This window comes from Neovison vison, chromosome 1 (genome assembly GCF_020171115.1).
Source record: "Neovison vison isolate M4711 chromosome 1, ASM_NN_V1, whole genome shotgun sequence".
Classification (NCBI taxonomy): domain Eukaryota; kingdom Metazoa; phylum Chordata; class Mammalia; order Carnivora; family Mustelidae; genus Neogale; species Neogale vison.
This window is the reverse complement of record NC_058091.1, coordinates 211,365,102-211,384,294: the sequence shown is the minus strand read 5'-3', so window position 1 is coordinate 211,384,294 and position 19,193 is coordinate 211,365,102. Positions and strand designations below refer to the sequence as shown.

General features: G+C 38.3%; 1 protein-coding gene across 3 annotated transcripts; it reads right to left on the bottom strand.

Annotated features, from left to right (window-relative positions):
• Nucleotides 1-2,218: 2,218 nt before the first annotated feature.
• Nucleotides 2,219-15,975, bottom strand: MTX3 (metaxin 3). 3 transcript variants are annotated; one of them, XM_044266335.1, is made up of 9 exons: nucleotides 15,881-15,975; nucleotides 15,308-15,377; nucleotides 14,861-14,937; nucleotides 13,803-13,895; nucleotides 13,039-13,221; nucleotides 12,819-12,895; nucleotides 12,179-12,336; nucleotides 10,822-10,910; nucleotides 2,219-3,042 (listed from the first exon to the last, which is right to left on the bottom strand). In XM_044266335.1, the coding sequence occupies exons 1-9, from the start codon at nucleotides 15,959-15,961 to the stop codon at nucleotides 2,962-2,964; spliced, it is 909 nt and encodes a 302-aa protein (XP_044122270.1). In that variant the 5' UTR covers nucleotides 15,962-15,975; the 3' UTR covers nucleotides 2,219-2,961. The 3 variants fall into 3 exon arrangements, with proteins under 3 accessions (XP_044122270.1, XP_044122262.1, XP_044122278.1); XM_044266327.1 differs by lacking the exon at nucleotides 2,219-3,042 and adding an exon at nucleotides 6,694-8,884; XM_044266343.1 differs by lacking the exons at nucleotides 2,219-3,042; nucleotides 10,822-10,910 and adding an exon at nucleotides 8,802-8,884.
• Nucleotides 15,976-19,193: the final 3,218 nt, after the last annotated feature.

Below are 19,193 nucleotides of genomic sequence, written 5' to 3'. Positions count from 1 at the left end.
ATGCCAATATGTTAACAGAGGTTATTCAGAAGAGGTGGGGTTTTTTGGGTAGGTTTCACATTTAATAATAATAATAATTAAAAGAAACCAAACACATAAAACTCTTCATACACTCAGATCTGGTTTTTCCTCTGCCTTGCCATAAACATCAATGCAGATTAAGAATCCAATGGCTTGCTCAAAATCACCATTCAGTATATTGTGTTAAGCTGGGCTTGCTAACTCTGACATCCATGGTCTTTCTACATTTCCTCCAGCTTCTTCCCCAGAGCCCCAGTGACATCATTTCTAGAGTCTCTTTCTCTTGGGTTCTTTTTCCTCCTCATCTCTGCACCAACTATATCCCTTTACACTGTTTTCGAAACATATTGACTAAACCTATTGACCTGTATTAGCAGTAGTCACTCTGGGAATTGGCTGTTTTACGTAATACCAACCAAATCGTGTTCACTAAATGCGAAAGGCAATTTCCCCCCTCCTGGAGAAAACTGGGACGCACATCAGACACAAGCTGAGAGTCTTCAGATATGTCGGTTTGCTCGTGCATTTAACATAAAACTGAAATCTGTTTGGTCTTAACTGTGATATTTGGACAATATCATACTTTCTTCAATCCCAAAAGATTTCCTTTTTCAAAATGTGAACTCTTAAAAGCACCATCTTCCCCAAAGTGGGATCTGAGGAACCAATCCTTCATTGTATTTATAAATGTTAATTTTTTCCTTTTGTTTTCACTTGCTTACTCAAAAAGTAGAATAAATAGAATAGCTCTGTCTCACTTGGAAAAGAACAACTTTTGGAGCCTCAACTTGGCTGCGTTAAAAATTAGAAATGTCTTTGATGATGCGCAGCTGTCTTCATGTCTTCATCACAGATGTCTCATGCATTCCAGGAGGCTGACTAATGTACCTGGAGAAATGAAGCATGCTTTCTCACTCTTTGTCTTGAAGCGCTTGTCTGACCAAGAAGGGACTAGTTTCTCCTTGCTCTACACCTAGGAACTGAATTACAAACTGCTTTTGAGTAAAGACAAATCCTTATATTCCTCCCCAGCACTCTCCTTCTTGTTGTCATATATGCTTGTCTCCAAACACATTTTGCCACACTCGGTGATCTGGCAGGTGCCCCTTTATCTCAATGTTCCTCCTACGGAGATTCACTTAGGACGAGATCCCAAGATGGTGAAACTTCAAAGCTTTCCTAGGGATAGCTGCTATTAGTGCAGAGGAAAAAGAGAGCACAGTTCATGTCATAATCTACCATCCACTGAAGGACGTCACACTAAGAGTCCCCAAACAACCCTAAGACCAAAGTCGAATCTCTGAGCTCAGCAACTAAGAAACAAAAGTTCTGGAGATCTCTGTTGTGTGGTTCTCAGCTTTAGAAATCCAAAGAGTTGTCTTTCCTCAAAAGACTTCTATTATCCCACAGTAGCAACTCTTCTTCCCTGCTCTCTGGCAAAAAGCACGCCACGATCACTACCTCTGCCTCAATTTCCCCAGGAACCTTTCACCTAGAACCCAGAGTTCATATGCAGTTAAGATTTGTGTGCTTTGGGGATAGAAGTATAAATGATGGAGCCAGTTTTTTATGTGAGAGACTTACATAGCTGACAGCTCTATTTGGAAGATCAATGCATTTTGCTATATGTAAGTTATACTCAATTAAAAATAAATTCTACTGATAAAGACACTCACCCCCTCAGGGAAGCTGCCCTTACTTGACTCAAGTTATAACAGGATTCTCTATCCCATGTATCCTACCTCATTTATAAAAGGGGGGGGCAGCAAAAAAACATGAATATCTTCCCTGTCACATGCACCCCAGCACCTCACTAAAACTGCATTTTCCTCAGTGTATGCCTTCCATTCAGTTACATGGAATACTGCTGGACTGTCTAGGTGGGCAAAAGGGAAAATTGAAAAGAAATTTATAGGGCCAAAGAGATGAGCCAACTGTAACCCTGAAAAATTGTGTGAGCTGAGTCATTCGCATACCAGTGCCTGAGCAAGGCGGCCTCTAACCTGCCTCAGCATGGGGTAAAAAGAGCACAAGGGATCTCAACTCACTATAGAAAGAATAAACATTTTCTAAAGAACAGCCTCCTATCGAGTTCACTCCCAGCACTGAATAACCACTTTCAACCGCTGAAAAATTCTTCCCAGTGAAAATATTTACCTCAGGGAATAAATAACATTAAATACGAAATTAATAAATATTCAGGCAATTTGAGATTTTATTGTGAAAATAGCTATTTTGACATTATATCCAGTTTCTCACTTATCAGAATAAATTCTTTACAACATTGATCATCACTACCACTTCTGGGTATTTATACATAATCTCTGAGTAAAATATATTCACACTAGGCATGACCAGAATATTTCAATTATGACCAACATTGCTTTAAGATCTTTACAACAAAACTATAGTATTTGTACACCAGTAGAGATGTTTAAAATATTTACCAAAGATAAGGTTGGTGGAACAAAACCAATATATGTACACATATATTTCTTAATCTTCTTTGTGCTCAATCTTCTAGAAAGCCAAAGTGACATTAGAAACACCTCAAATTTCCATTTCAAGATGCACAGAAAAACGGAAACATGTAATTTCCTATCAGAAAAACTAAAACATTAAGTCAGAAGAGGAATAAAGCTCATCTTCATGAAATTAACATAAAAGCCTGGGTAGAGCCTTCCTTCTCTGATGAAGAGACCCCAGCATTGCAGGCGAAGGAGCCAGCAGTCCGAAGAACGACAGGCGAGCCTGGCCCTCTGTAAAGTGCATGACTTGCTGAGGACTGATGCAAACTCTAGCAAGTCATTTCTCTTGATTTCGAAGAATCCGGGATACGTAAAGTAAATGATGAAAAGGCAATTCTCTGAATTTGCATGAGGAAAACTAAAGAATCACAGCAAAGACCCAACTGCTTTTCACATGGTTAAATGTTCACCATTACACAATGCAAAGACCAAAGGCAAGCTTTCCATCAAATACACATCCAAAGTGTGAAGTTCCAATAGGCAACTGTACACTCTGCAGAGAAGAAACAAAGAGCATCCTTATGCCTGATTAGCAATCCAGTTTTACACTTTGAGATTAAATCAAATACACTTAGTCCTCTGAAATTTGGAGGTCTAGTGATGTTTAAAGTTTTTAGGATATCGAAGCCCCTAGAATTTAATGAAAACTGTAAACCCTTATTCTAGAAAATGTACACACAAACATATAATCCTTGTTTAGAACATAGCTTCAGACTAGAATAGAACTTGAAAATATTAAATTTCTTTTGCTTTGTCATTGAAGCAACTGTAAACTTTCTACAACAGTGTGTGCGTCTATATGCGCATATACATGTATATATATTTAAATATGCATAAAAGCAGCAGCTTATATGTGACTTTAATGCTATAAATCCCATCACCTTTTTGGCACTTTTAAAGCACAGCCAAAAATGATCTGAAAATTTGTTCCAGAATTGCAAGTTGGCCCCCACTGTCTCAGAGATTCCTAAATGCTGCTGAGTTCTCTGGAGCCACCTGGTCATGTCCCTGCACAGCTGTTCCAAGCCAGCTGGGATTCTAGGGAAAGGGACTAACTGACCAGGGGCCTCACAGGAGACTAAATAACCAAACTGTTTAAACCCATGCTCCCCCTCCCTTCAACTGCATGGTCCAAGGGAGTCCTAACCTATCTTCCCATTTTTGATCACCACTCACTAGAGGGGCACCTGACAACAGGAAACCTTTGCAATTAGCACCAACAGGCAAAACCACTCCAGGGTAGTGCTTCCCTAAGTATATTTCTCAGAATAAAAATCCCAGAAGATACCTATTGTAAACAAAACAAAACCCACAAAACAAAAAACAAACCGTATACAATAAATCAGGGAAACAGCACAGACAAGATAGGCCCTTCTCAGAAACTGAAACCACACAAAGATTCAGAAAAGCCTAGAGTAACCTAACAGAGCATTTCCCAAACTTATTTGGCCACAGAACGCTCTAGTCACATAATAACAATATAATCTGCCAAAACACACCTTCTTCTCCAGGTAACTAAAAGATGGTTTTTTAAAAATCTTATGGTATAATTTCACATTAATAATAATCAGGATACAAAACGACTTGCTTTCCTGTCATTTTTTTAAAAGAAACTACTTTGTTTTGCTAAGAATATTCTTCTATCACAACATTCCCCTCTCTACAAATGTCCAGCTCAAAGTTACATTTTCTTATACCATTATTCAACAATGTTAATTCTCATCCATAATCACTGGCCTCTTCATCTGGAATAAATAACTGCTGTATGCTTTTGATTCTGAGAATACCTCTTCACCTCAATCACAGTGGTTTTAAGTCTAAGGCCGGTAACCTGGGCTCTTAGCAAACACAACATTTCAGCAAGATTTTGGGCTTCCTAGCAAACCCTGCTTAACATCCCAACAGGGGCTAAAATATTTTGAAAACCCTTAAAAAACCCCAAAACTTCATCTTTACTCTGTGAAAATCAGCCTTCTGAAGATCTAATGACACTTCAGTTAAACCTTTGAGGGCAGGGGCGCCTGGGTGGCTCAGTTGGTTAAGCATCTGCCTTTAGCTCAGGTCATGATCCCAGGGTCCTGGGACTGAGCCCTGTTTCCCCTGCATGGCTCCCTGCTCAGTGGGGAGCCTGCTTCTCCCTCTACTTTTGCCCCTCCCCTTACTTGTGCATGCTTGCTCTGTCTCTCTCAAAGTAAATACATAAAATCTTAAAAAAAACCTTTGAGGGTAACAGATTACAAATCTTTAGTTCATGTAATTTACAATAAATTTCTTAATAATCCATTTAAGAAATAAGAAAACACCAAAGAGCAAATGTAAATTCCACAGAGCTGAACAAGAAAAAAAGACAAAAGATAATTCTTAATGCCAACAACATATACAAAAGACAATAATCAAAACCCAAATTATTCTCAGCGGCTCTGATCAGGATTTCAATTATAATCTCTTCTCGGTCTTTTGGCTAAGATCAAGTGAGGATTTCAATTATATAAATAACCAAAGCAAGATGAAGTCAATTACTAAATCCCTATGAGCTTAGAACAAAAACACACAGATGCTGCACCTTCTTCATCAAAGCATGGCCCTAGTGCACACCTCATCACACTGTGTAATTAGAACACAGCAAAGCAAAGAACTACCACCCCATGAAGACAAAGAACTTTTTCTTAATGTATCTTACCCAAAAAGGTAAACCCAGGTACCACAGAAAGAAGATACTACTACAAATATAAAATCATAGGATATTTTATAGGGAATTGGAGTTCTTGGTTTTAGATTGTTGTTTTTTCTTTTCTGGTAGGGCAAAGCAGATCTTTAGATACTCAGTCATTACAAACCTGAGGTGTTTCTTTCTTTAAACTTAAGAAGGAAGTAAGTTATATTTAATTTATATTATATGTTTGTCTGGAACTGAACACTAAATACTATGTTTGAATCATTTGATTTAAATCAGAGTTTATGTAGATAATCATAAATTTACTTTTTAAAACCCTTTTGATATACAGACTCACAAGAAGTTCCAAAAATAGTACAGTGACTGTGTATCCATCACTCAGCTTCTTGACTTTATATTTTGGTTTTAAAGGGTTAACACTTTTGACTGTTTATGGAAAACTGTCAAAAAACCCAATAGGCCTGGTGGATATATATTCTTGGAACAGGCTCCATGAAAACATACTCCTGACTTTAAATACCACAATTATCACATGAAGGCACCTTAAAAAATCATTGATACGTTTCTGCCTCTTTTGATGTCTAGTTTCTTTCCATTTTTGTAGACTTCTGAAAACTGCAACTTAGCTGTGTTTGAAATAAGCTCCCTGATTCCTTCACATTAATAAATCTAGCAATATTAAATGAACAGAAATTACAAATGCAAATCAAAATGCTTTGGATTTATTGTAAAACTCTTGAATTCTCTAGTACTCCCAAAATAATACAAACGACCCTAAGCTGAAATTTGTCGTTGCTAATCTTTGCAGGGGAAAATAACCATGGTGAAGGAATGACAATCCTCAATGCTTTTTCGAGTGTCTTTAGTGTTCAAAGAAATGGTCAATCTTATGGATGACTGGTGGCCGTCCACTGATGGAAGATCTTTATCTTATGGGAATTATATGACTGGTTTTCTAATCCTATAATACCAACAAATATAAACACAAACACAGTCCCTTTGGTCATATTCCACCATCACGTCCTCAAGAAAGTAGCTCACAGTATTTTGTTAAACACTGTGTACCATTTATCTCAGCAACTGAAACTTTATCCAGAACATATCCTGACAGGCTGGTCACAAGCTCTCTGGCCAATCTGGAAAGTTCTTTCTTTCTAAGAGCTTCTTCGATGCGTGGCTCATCCCTGGAATGCTTTATACTCAGTTATAGCTTCCTGACATCTTGTTGGCTTATCCTCAAAATGCTCAACTAAGAATCCCACCATATAAATTCTCACTTATCTAAATCACATTTTGCATCTTAGGAAAGGTAGTCTGGAAACATCCTAGCCTATGTCCTGCAAGTCTAAAGGCAATTCAAAGCAGGAATGACCAAAAGGAAGTAAATCATTATTACACCTGTCTTTTGTACTAAAAAATGACAAATACATGTTATTCTAGAATGCTATCTTTCATTAAACTTTCAAAACATGAAATGTTACAGTATGTTTATTGGTTGAATTCTGTGATATAAGAACACGATCTCTACATTCGTGTAAAAATTTAAACACACTATCCTTAGCATGGATATTAGTAGTTTTACTCCCAGAAAACTTTACCTAAGCCAGTATTATCTTTGTGCCCAGGGAGAAACTTGGGAGTTAAATTTACCATTTGATTTTAGAATCTGTTAGGGTTGATATAGCTCTTTCTCCCCCAATTTTTCATTTTTCCCAAACCTAATTTTAATTGTCCTGTTTTACGTACATTGACAATTTTAAGCCACTTCAAATGCTTCTTTGAAGGCTTAACATAAATCACAGTTGAAAAAGACCAACCCTAACTAAAGCATAAATAGACTGATTAATGTGTTAACCATCCTTCTCCAATATACATCAATCCCAGAGGACGGTAAGTCCTATGGTCATGATTTTTAATATAGAATATTCGTACGGATTTTGGATTGCTGGAATCTAATAGAAAATTAATACAAAGCACACAAACTCATTGCAGAAGTAATGTGAAACTCATTAGTTACTTTCCCTAAATACATCCAAACAGATAAGATTTTGAAGACTACCTTGTTTCTCATTTAATTAAAACTTTCGAGAAAAAATATTTACAATGACTTATAGACTCCTGCATCAAGAGCTGCCTAAATACAGAGCAAACTGGGAGGATTTAGGTCAAACACAGCTGAGCTCCATTCAGCTCCAATTAGGCAAGTCTCTTGACTACAGAGCTGTTTTCTTAACATGGGGGTTTCTGTACGACGTGGTAAGATTTGCTGAGCACCATAGTAATCTTTTGAGACACTAATCAAAAACATGATCCTATATTTTAAAAACCCCAGAAGTGGTTTTAGGACAACGGAAGCACCTCAGCCACTAAAATTAGAGAGATTCTGTTATAAGGAAAATCACCTGCACAGCAAATCCTTTAACAGGTTGGCAACCAATAAATAGAAAATACTCTTTAAAAACTACTACTATTTCCAAATACCCCATTAGATGCTTCAACTGTAGTTCAACTATACGGAAAATATTAAGTTGCCATAAAGCTTTTGACTATGTGACAGTCGTTTTATGAAAAGAACACTGGGTCAAGCATGATGAACTTGGACCAAGCACACAGTAGGTACTTCTGTCACTCTAGCAGAGTAGTATCTGACAGTTGGGCAACTTTCAGTAAGACTTTATAGCCTAGCATAATAAATGATGACCAATATACTCAGTTCCCCTGAAATTAATCCAAGAAAGAGAGGACTTGAGTTAAAAATGTACAACAAATACACAGATCTAAAGCTGCCATTGGTCCAATAAACTAAAAGAATCCTTGCCAACCTTAACTGAACACATCACCAATACCAATGTTCTATTGAAGTGCATACAGTCAGATGAATATTATATGTAACCACCTGTGATACATATATATATATCTCAGACATATATGTGTGTGTGTGTGTGTGTGTGTGTGTGTGTAGTACTGATCACCCAAAAGATTACACTTCTGAGAGCATAATTCAAAAGCACATTCCTCGTTGCTTTTTAAATACAGGCTTTTCTACTGAAGTAAATAGAATATTAGAATATTACATTTTTCCCTAACGTCTAAAATTGGCATCAAAATTTCTAAACAGAAGAAAAAAAAGCCTCACAGAGCCACATATTAGATATTTAAACTGTTCCAAGAAAACTAAATTAATAATAAATTAACTTGAATAAATAAGAGCACACATTCAGAACAGAATTGTATGTTTTGGTCAGCAACATGTGAACTAAAGGCAAAAATCTGCCAAGATTAAGGCAGGCTGTTGTTGTTGTTTAAATATACAGTACAGTGTGTTTTCTTTTTTCCCCAAGTTCATTTAGCATTTACTCTGATGTTATCTAAAGTGCACTGCCAAGCTAAAATACAAGCTTCCTAATTAAGAAAAACTAGATGTCAAAGAAAGTTTCTTTTTAGAGCCTTCCTTATACCTACTAATGACATTTTCTGTTTGCCATCACATAAGTAGTGTAAGAGATGACTGCAACAATCACATGACTTTGGACACAAAGCATGAGGACTGTCAGGGCGATAGCCGTTGTAAGGAATTACTTTCTTCTTCTGCTGGAGTCAATTTAAGTGTTGGCAGTTTCCGAGGAGGAAGCTGAGGGCTTTGGCGAAGATTGTCATCCATCTGTGGAACGTACAAAAGATACATCTGACTAATGGCGGTGGCACCATTTGTGTGGACTGTGATCTCCCCGTCCAAACCATAGCCTGGAAGAGTACAGAACCATATGGTTCCAGGACTGCCCGAGAAACCTTTTCCTTACAAATACTCAAGAACTCGAAATGTTGCACCCCAAATACCAGCTAACTCAGTGTATGTATAAAAGCTATGTTGCTCATCTTTGATGCCTTCCAATGGAAAAAAGTATTCCTGGTGAACGCCTTGAATCAATTGTGTTGTCAGGCTTTTTTCTTACAAGAATTAAGTCCCTCAAATATTACTCTTTCTTTTTTTAAGCTCTATATTTTCTGTCCAAATGGTGAACAATAGTAGCCAATAGGTTTGTTGTCCCAACACTGGTAGTCAACAGTGAACCACACCGAGAGCAGATGTGAAACGGGTGGACAGCGGAGTGCCTGACTTAGAGTTAGGAAGCTTTCATATATTGATGATGACCCAAGATAGAAGTGTACCAAGTGATACAACTGGGTGCCTCCTGGGTGCCCTTTCCGCACAGGTAGGTATCTCGTGGTTCCCTCTACATGGTTGTCATGAATTTGCCACACAGAGAAAATGAAAACTCTACTGGATGGCCCCTATCTAGCAGTTAAGTGTCTAAAACAATCTACATAATTTTTCTATGACCCACATTTAAACACTCAGCATATTTCCTCTCACGGGATTGACTGAGTTGGGCTAAGAAGATAAACTTGGCATGGAGTCAGCCCACCTAAACTTTAGTACTGGTCTTTTACAGTTTTACTGCTCAGTTCTACTCACTACTCATGTTCTAACAACACATGAAATACTGTAAGAAGAAACAGAATGGTCATGCCAGGGAGAGGCAGAGGTTTCTGGCAACTAGTACTACTAGTACTGGATTCAGAGTTCCAGGTATCTCCTTCATTTGCAGCTGACTAACTACAGAGCCCATGTTGGAATCCAGTCTCCAGAGTTCAAATACCCTCTCTGCTTCTAGCCAGCTGAATGACCTTACGTAGGTGACATATACTACTCTCGAAGTGTCACTGTCCTCATCTGTAAAACAGGGCTGATGGAGTAGCTGTGTACACAGAGCGGCTGTGAGGACTAGTGAGACAACTCAAAAGCTCACACAACACGGTGCCGTTACTAAGACCTCAGGAACTGAGGGCCAGTGCTATCAGGCCACAGTGCCTCACTGGTTAGTGAAAAAAGGAAGTATCATTCACCGGTATAAGAAAAAAAAGCAAGTTCATCAGACATTTGGGGAAAATGCGTAAGTCTCTTGCATTTTTTCAACTAGAATCACCTTTGAAATTTCCATTACTGGCTATCTCCCCTATGTACTTCCTCAATATCTCTCTTATCGAATGAGCAAACTCAAAGTGGCAAAATATGCCCACTGATTAAAAACAACAACAAGACCAAAAACCATAAGCGACATTAAGAACAGAGAAGGAAAGGAAGGAGAAAAAAATAACACAGTTTGAGTAGAAGAAAGAAAAAGACATCATAGTGCTATTCAGAAAGGACAAGCACAGGTGCTTATAATCTCAAGAAGTGTTATCCTTCAGAGACAGAAACAGACAAGCAAAGAAGTGTTTTAGTTTTGTCTTTTTTTTTTTTTTTTTAAGACCAGGCTTTTGGGTCTCCTAATTTGAAAAATCACTAATTATGTGGTAAAAGTAAACCCAATACCACTATCAAAGTAATCAGGCCACTACTGGCTTCAAAACATTGTATTATGTACAACTTTAATAAATGTATATTTCAGCAGCTTTATGGAAAAAAATAAACTCTTAAAAAAAACTAAGAGGGTAAAGTTAATGCATATTAACTTTACAATTAAAAGTTATAATATTAATTTCAGGAAGGAAAATACTAAACTACTATAAAATAATGATTGAAATAAACTTGACCTTTTCAATCAAGTTGGATTCCTTATTTACAAGCTGTGTGAGTTTCTGCAGATTTGCATCTACCATTTCTTGTCCAGCAGGAGAGATGCCTAAGAAGCCAGGACAGAAATCAGAAAGACAGAAAATTTTGAAAAGCTGTTTAGACTGAAAGAATTTTGAGTCTCTCCACCCTCCCAAGTATGCCACCCTCCAAAAATAAATAAATAAAACCAGGCAAAATGAAAAACAATTATGGGTTTAAAGGCAAAGTTAAAAGAGATAGTAATGCTCCCGAAACCAAACCCTAAACAAAAAGACTAAATTAGTCTATTAAGTAGACAGCCAAGTATTATGCAGTTAGCAAGTGTAGTTAGTCAAAGAGCACAGCAGTCCTCATATCCTTCTCAAATTCGAGTTGTACCTTTTCCCCACTCATACCAAATAAGCCTTCAGTCACAATGACTGGGACAGCCTTCTAAGACAGCGACTCCGATCCGGCACCCAACCAGGCATTCACAGTATTTGGAGGGACTTAAAAAAATACAGATTCCTGGGCTCCATGCCTGTGAGATGCTAATTCAGTAAATCTGACAAAGGAGCCAAAATTCTGTATTTGTCCTCTAGCCAGGTTTGCTAATCACTGTTCCAGAGTAACAAGGCTGAAAGGTACTTAGTTTCATGACTCTCAAACTGCTAACCCCTCGCTCTCTACCAAACACACAACCCACCCTGAAAAAGAAACTGTCCCTAAGCCAGCTACCCTTGTAACTTCTGTTTCTTTAAAAGGACAGTCTCTGCCAATTCTCCCAATACAAATTTCGTATCCCGATCACTTAAGCACAGGGTCCCACACTCCCAAGGAACCATATCCTAAGTGACGGGTACCCTCTATTTACAATACCTCCAGTCTGATGCAACCAGTTTTCAAGTAGTGGAATCATGGGAGTGTACCTCCCCCAAATCAATCTGCTGCTGATTCCTGTTCACGCAGGAAAATGCTAGAAGCAACATTTAAAATAATTGCCCATTTGCGTTAGGATAAATGCTATCTTTTAGCAGGGACTCAATAAATACCTGTGGTTAACTTTTAGAAGAAAATGATCCACTTCAAAGGGGCAATTTTAAAGAAGAACAAGAGGCAAGAAATGTATAAAATCTAGAAGAACAGACAAAAGGCAAACGTCTATTTCTCTATTTAAAGTAGAACTAACGCATGGGAATAAATTTGGAAAAATGCAACTGTTTTAAGTGCTACAATTCAACATTACAGACAACACACAAATTTCTTCAGTAAGTCATGAATTTTGCTTATATGTCCATTGGAAAATACGCAGATATTCTACGCAAACACAGATTAGCTGAAGAGGGGCCAGCTTACCTCCAAGACTAAGCCTAAAATAACTGTTTAGAATGTCATCACAGAAGCGGCACAGGTTGGAGAGCTGTTTCAGATGTTCTTGTAACTGAACTTTAGGAAAGCGTACTTTATAAAGTGGCGCAAGGAAACCAAACACATAGGCATCCAAGGTAGATGGCCTAAAAAAAATTAAGGATTTTTTAAAAAACACATTTGGGATTATGTTAAAAATATTTTTTCTCAAATCCATTTGCCAATTCTGGAGTATATAATATAGCCTTTTAAAAGGTTTACTACATATTTTTGCTTATAAAATGATGCAATGAATGAGGGTTATATTCAGTAGTTTTTTAAATACTGTAACCATTTATTTTATTTAGAAGAAAAGTTATAAAGTAAAGATGCATGTTTACTCACAAGTGTTATGTACAAATAAGAGACAGGGTGGGAATAGCCTTTGATATTTTAAATTCACACAGATAGCATATGGAGTCAATGTTTGATTACCACGGACAGAAAAAGTTCACTAGAGTAATCCATTAAATCTTTTTCTTAAAGTAAAAAACTCATAAAGGGGGGCAAGAGGACTTGCTTTAGGTAACTGTTTATTGATTTACATGCATACAAAACATCAGAATGATTTTGAAGGGAATGCACTCACGTATCTCCAAAGAAAAACTGAGATTTTCCCAATCTGTTTGACAGAAGATTTAGGCACTCCTTGGCATCTCTGTATATCTAATAAGGACAAAATAACAACTCAAAAGTAGGAAGGATGCTCTAGAACTCCTTTTAGGCAGGCATTTAGGTACATTCATCTCTGCTGCCTCTCGTGTTCCTCCTCTGGAAGCCCCTTGCTTTGAAAGTAATCCCAACCATACCTGAGCTTCCACTTCTCGGAGGTGGTAGAGAGGAGGCTCTCCTCTGGTCAGAAGAATTCTATTTAGTGCTCCCTTAGACATCCTTCCAGGCAGAATCAAACTCAAGGGAAAAGGAATTCGTGAAGCAAACCATGGCTTTGTCACAGTCAAGTAATTGTCACTCTCAACCCAGAATGTGTGAAGCTGCAAAACAAACAAAAACAACTAAAAACCAAAACCAAACCAAACAAAAACAAAAAACAAACAACCCCCTCCAATCAAAAAACCTAAACAAAATCAAAAACAAACCCATTACAAGCATGTTCTTTTATTAAAAGAAAGGTCATCTGATCAAGTGAAAGTTTTTGATAAACATCTTTGTCTAAAGTAGCTTCATCTAACTTTCCCAATTTGAATGACTCAAGTATAAAACAAGATTTTAAACACATGCATCTGTTGATTGCTGTATCCCATGCACCCAGAACAAGGCCTGGCATATATCTGCTCAATAAATACTTGTTGAATGAATGAACTATACTTAGCTGATTTCTATACATGGGAGCACCAAACTCCATCTTCCATAAATAAATTTATTTCCAAAATGACATTACCTTTCACTTCATTGTTTCATGTCCTAGTTGAATGTCTAACAATCCAGTTGCACAGTAACACAGAATCAAGATTAATACATAAATGAAACTTCCTCTCTTAAGCCGTTTTTACTATGCTCCTTCTAAATAGGCTGAAGGATATTTTTAGTAGGTCACTACAATACCAATGCTTACCACTGCAGGAAGAAGCTTCTCTTCGATGAGAGCAATGTAAGCCAGGGTATCTGCCCCCTGTTTTGCTGAGAGTTCATAATCAGCATTATATTTCTATTAGAAAACATAAAACCAAAATACTTGAGAAGTCAAGGGCATCCCAAAACAGGGAAGCTAAATAATATTCTTCCTCAAAAATGGCAAATAAGATATTAAAAGGCAGAAAGATAAATATAAAATCAGTGACAAATGCAGCTTGATGCAAATAAAATTCTTAGCACAACAGCACACACACATGGTAAGGTCAGTAAATATTGTTTTTGTTTTTGTTTTTGTTAACTGCTCTTATTTAATGATTGTTTATGACCTAGTTTTGTTAGTGCTTGCCATATAGTGCAAACTTAATAAACAGAAGCTATTATTTTTAATAATAAGGAAAAAGTTCTAATTAGTTGCATTTTTCCTCATGAAAAAAGAAAGAAAACCCCCCAATTTAAAACAGTTCTAAATTTTGTTGACATAGGACTGACTTTTTTAAGAGAAGTATTGTCAAACCCAATTATAACTTTGGTATTTAAAGAAGTCTTTACATGTTTAAATATTCTGGATACATTATACAAATCTTTACATGCTCGCCCATTTTAGATACATTACTTCATGAAACATTTAATTGCAACTCTCTAGTTAAGTGTTCTTTAAAAATAAAATAGTTGCTAGCTGGTGGGAACTCAGATGTCATATGCAGCAGAAAGTGTGTAGAAGCTTTGTGACTAAATTGACAATCGTATCAGTAAGTGTAATCTTGAAGATGGCTTCATTGAATCTGCTTATGTCTAAACTTAAATCCAGAACAGTATATGAAAATATAAATTGAGTGTACTTCACTATATGACTTTCAAATCACAATACAACTCATGATTCAGAGCAGTAATTCTCAAGTCCATTTTTATATCAAACCTGAGGTATCTCCAATTATCTAGTGATTTGGTTTAAAAAAATTAAAAAAAAACTTTACAATGTTTTTATTTTTGTTGTTTTTAAGTAACATGCAGGGAACATGTTAAAAATGAACCACCCACCTGTTTTCTTAAAAAGTTTAGTATTTTTGCAGGCTGAGAAACAATGTTGTCTTCAGTTGTCAAAATTGGTACATCTCCTATAACCAAAAACAGTCACATACAAAGAAATGTTTCTACTTCCTCTGAAGGGATTCTGATCCCCTAAAAACTACACCAACTGCCATTCGGAGGGGGGTTAATGAGTAAGCTCATCTTAGTTTTTTGCAATTTCACAATGCAGTTTTGGAGAACACTGTCATTTCTCGTAATTTCCACTGATCTGGCTTATATTTTAAAGTACTACTCAGAATGATCAAACCATAAGCAACATAAAGCCAAGGTCATGGTAAGAAGAAACTAAACCCCAAGGTATTCCATGGCTGTATACCTCACAGGTTTAAATTCGGCGAGGAAGGGGGAGTAATTTCAAAAACAGCAGGAAAGTGTATTAAAATGTTTACACTGTACCTCTTGAACCTCTCCAGGTGTTATCTATGACATTGACTTTCAAGGGTGCACCAGAAAATTTGGCGTAAGCCTGAAACAAAGTTTGCAATAAAACATTAGGCTTGAGTACGCAGCGCAAATCTACAGAGCAACTTTACAGCCTGGTCCCCATAAGGCAGAAACGCCTGACACGCGGGCTGTGTCCCTCTCCGGCTGTCTAGCAGAGGACCCGCGCGTCAGCTGCCCATGTTTCGGGGACTCTGTTCCCCCAGAGGTCTGGGGGATGTAGAGCTGGGCGCGCGTGCACCCAGCTTTGGCTTTTAATTCCACCGCCCAGAAAGCTCTGCAAGGCTGAGAAGACTCGAAGCCAAACGGGAAAGCCATGACTCTTCCGCCAGGCCTTGGCGGGGTCACAGGCCAGGCTGTGACTCCAGAGTAAGGAAGCCAGCGCAGTGCAGCGAGAAGCTCCCCGGCCACTCTCGGCCCTGCAGCGCCGCAGGGAACCGCGGCGAGCGGCGGAGACCAGACCCAGCCAGCCTCGCGCCTCTGGCCCCGCCCATCTTTCCTGCGCCCTGGCCCGCAAGGCGGCCTCACCATCACCACCAGGGACTCGCTGTGCACCGATGGGAGCCCCCAGCCACCTCCCCAGCAACTGAGCTCCAAGGGGGCAGCCATCTTGCCGGGGCCGACCTTTGCTACACCGGAAGTACTTAGCGGCCCAATTTCCGGCACGTTGAAGCACAGGGCGGGGCGGAGGGAGGGAAAAGTACCTTTGGACTGTGAAGAGGTGTGGCAAGGAGAGGTGGAGGAATTAAAAGTGACCTCACCTTAGCTAATTGAATTTAAGTTAAAAAAAATAATAATAAAATAAATAAATAATAAAAGCCCACTTAGAATCAGCCTGGCCTAATGGTTAAGAATCCTGGCCCTTAAGATACATCTGCCAGACAGTCCTCAAATATTTACTGGAAGTCAAGTGTTTGAACATTACTACCTTGGGCCTAACCTAGCCCATTTGTAAAATAGGCAGGATTGTTGTGTTTTTAAAAATTATGACACACGGAGAAATAAGTAGACATACAATAGGCACTCAATAATTGTTCACCCCCTTACCCCATACACTTGGCTTTTGTCTCATTCCACTCTCAGTCTTAATTATGTCACCCTCACGTTCACTTGCTCCACTCTCCTTAGAGGTAACCCTATTACCTTAACTTGTTAAGTGAATTCTGCCTTTTTCAGACAAGAAAATCTCCTTTCTCTGCCACTGCTCCCTCCAAACAGAGCTTAACTGTCACCTTCTCTGGGATGATTATACAAAGTTAGGAACTTTGGCATTCCTGCAGACCCTTGTATACACTTAAATTGTGGCTTCTATTCCATACAAATTGTTTGCCTTTCACTGTACTGAAAATTCTCTGAAGACGGAACAGGGCTGGCTTCATAGATGTGAGACCTGTGTAGTCACACAAGGTCCTGTGCACAGAAGAGCCCAGAACTGCCTTAATGTTCTGCTGCCATTGTCTTGAAATTCTTAACTTTTTTAACAAGGGGCTTCCATTTTTATTTTCTCCTAGGCCCTACAGATCATATAGCCACCTAACCTGTGGGCATGAACCAAATGTTATTTGAAAATCACACTGACAGTTTCTCAGAGAAACTGTCAAGGAGGAATAATAGGCCTTCAGAATGCCATGATCCTATCAGACTTACAGGGTCCTGGAGTTGGAACTTGGGTCCTGGGTCCTTCTTCTAGAATGTACAACAGTCTTTCTGGGATACCCTCCCAGTCATTTCTCCAAGTTCTTTCCTTAACTCTGCCACATTGAAGTAATTGGGTCCCCTTAAATAACTGTAATCTCAAAAGAAACCTTTGTAAATTTTCATAAAATTACAATTTAATAAAGAATTGATAGGCATTCCCTAGGGTTAGATGGTTTATTTAGCCATCTAAATTATAGCGTCGATCTGCTAAAGTTTTTTTTTTCATGTTTCAAAAGCAAAAGTTCTCAGAAATGGGAAGGATAAAGTATATCAAAGGTGGAAATCCATTGATAATACTTTATAAATGAGAAATGCTTAATAAATGTTCGTTGAAGCCAAATATCAAAACATTTATTGAGCAGCTGCTGTATCCAAGACACTGTAAGGCTCTTGGAGAAACAGAAATAAATAAGACTTGAATTCTATTCCCATGAGTCTATAGTACACAAAGGAAACACACAACTAAGTGTAAGAAGTCAGATTATCATGAGTAACATTAGAGACATAACTAAAATACTATGTAAGCACAAACCAGGAATGATGCATCCTCTCTGGGATCAGCAGAGGCTGTCTGATCAGTCTTAACTGTAAAGAAAGTAATTCAACTTTCAGATTCAAGAAATAGGACTTTCCTGTCTTGGGGGTTAAAATCCTAAGTCATAAAGCTCATAGTCTATATACTGCATTCAGGCATTTAAAGTAATCATATGCAGCTTGGGGCACCTGGGTGGCTCAGTCATTTGAGCATCTGACTTTTTTTTTTTTTTTAAAGATTATTTATTTATTTATTTGACAGACAGAGATCACAAGTAGGCAGAGAGGCAGGCAGAGAGAGAGAGAAAAGCAGGCTCTCCGCTCAGCAGAGAGCCCGATGCGGGACTCGATCCCAGGACCCTGGGATCATGACCTGAGCCGAAGGCAGCAGCTTAACCCACTGAGCCACCCAGGCGCCCCATGAGCATCTGACTCTTAATTTTGGCTCAGGTCATGATCTCAGAGCCATGAGACTGATCCCGCATCAAGCCCCACATGGGGCTCTGTATTCAGCACAGTCTGCTTGTTCTCCCTCTGCTTCTCCCCTGGCTCGCTCACTCACTCTCTCTTGCTCTCAAATAAATAAAGTCTTTAACATAATCATACACAGAGAATGTGGATTACCTAAGTCTTGTTTGCATGGTGGAGGGGGTGGGTAATAGATGCACATTTTTGTGGGCGCCTAATATAATTAGTCAGTTCAGCCTTCTCCCTTATTGCTGCTGTTACATATGACAATTTCACTTGTGTTAAAGAGAAATTAAATCTCTCCTCTTAGCATCGAATTGAGACAGAAAATAGCAGGCTATTGCATCTGATGAGAGAATCCTTACACACAGGTTTATTTGTGTCTATTTAATAGCAATCTTTTATTGTCGCAATTCCTCCTGAGAGTCTGCATTTGCTAGATTGAATTTTAAAACCCTAGCACAGCTGATTGCACAACCAGGCTGAATGTTGTTCCAGAGAAGCACATAGAAAGTTGAAACCTTCAGAAATTATGCCCAGTATGGATAGTTGGCACCTGTGCCTTTTTCTGGCTGCTAAAGTGTGTTGTTCAGAGTTCATCAAAATCATAATTTCAGATTCCTACCAGGAAACATATTATCTGCAAAACATTCACATATGTGTGGGATGACTTGAATCACAGCTTTATAATGAGTATTCCAGACAATGTTTTCTCTTAAAAAGAAATAATATTATTTTTTCAAAAGATGGATATTAAAAATGGCTTCATCTAGTGATAGTCATGTGAACTCAGGGGACCTGACCTTGGAATCTATTTCTATCCCTCCTGCGTTTTCTAACTTGAAAGCCATGGTGCAAGTTCTATTAGGATCTTTTTGTCTGAGTGATTAAGAATCTGTGAAATGGTACTGTCACCAAAGATGAAAGGTTTGTGACAAGTGATCATGCAGTATGGTCATTCATGAGAAAGTTGAAGTAAAGATGCTTGAATGTCCCTTTCATCCCTAAACTTCTATAATTTAGTTCTGTGTTCAGGTATACAATCCTTAGGGAAGAGAAGCAAACACTGGGTAGAAGTCAGAAGAGTTGGTTTCTGAGTTTGCCTCTAATTAACCATAAGACCAGAGCCAATCATTTTACC

Excerpts from the sequence above, each read along its gene's own strand:
- MTX3 (XM_044266327.1), bottom strand. The coding sequence starts at position 15,961 with ATGGCTGCCCCCTTGGAGCTCAGTTGCTGGGGAGGTGGCTGGGGGCTC. Across the intron at positions 15,378-15,880 it reads GCGAGTCCCTGGTGGTGATG|GCTTACGCCAAATTTTCTGG; the intron begins GTGAGGCCGCCT and ends ACTTTGTTTCAG. Across the intron at positions 14,938-15,307 it reads CACCTGGAGAGGTTCAAGAG|GAGATGTACCAATTTTGACA; the intron begins GTACAGTGTAAA and ends TTTTGGTTATAG.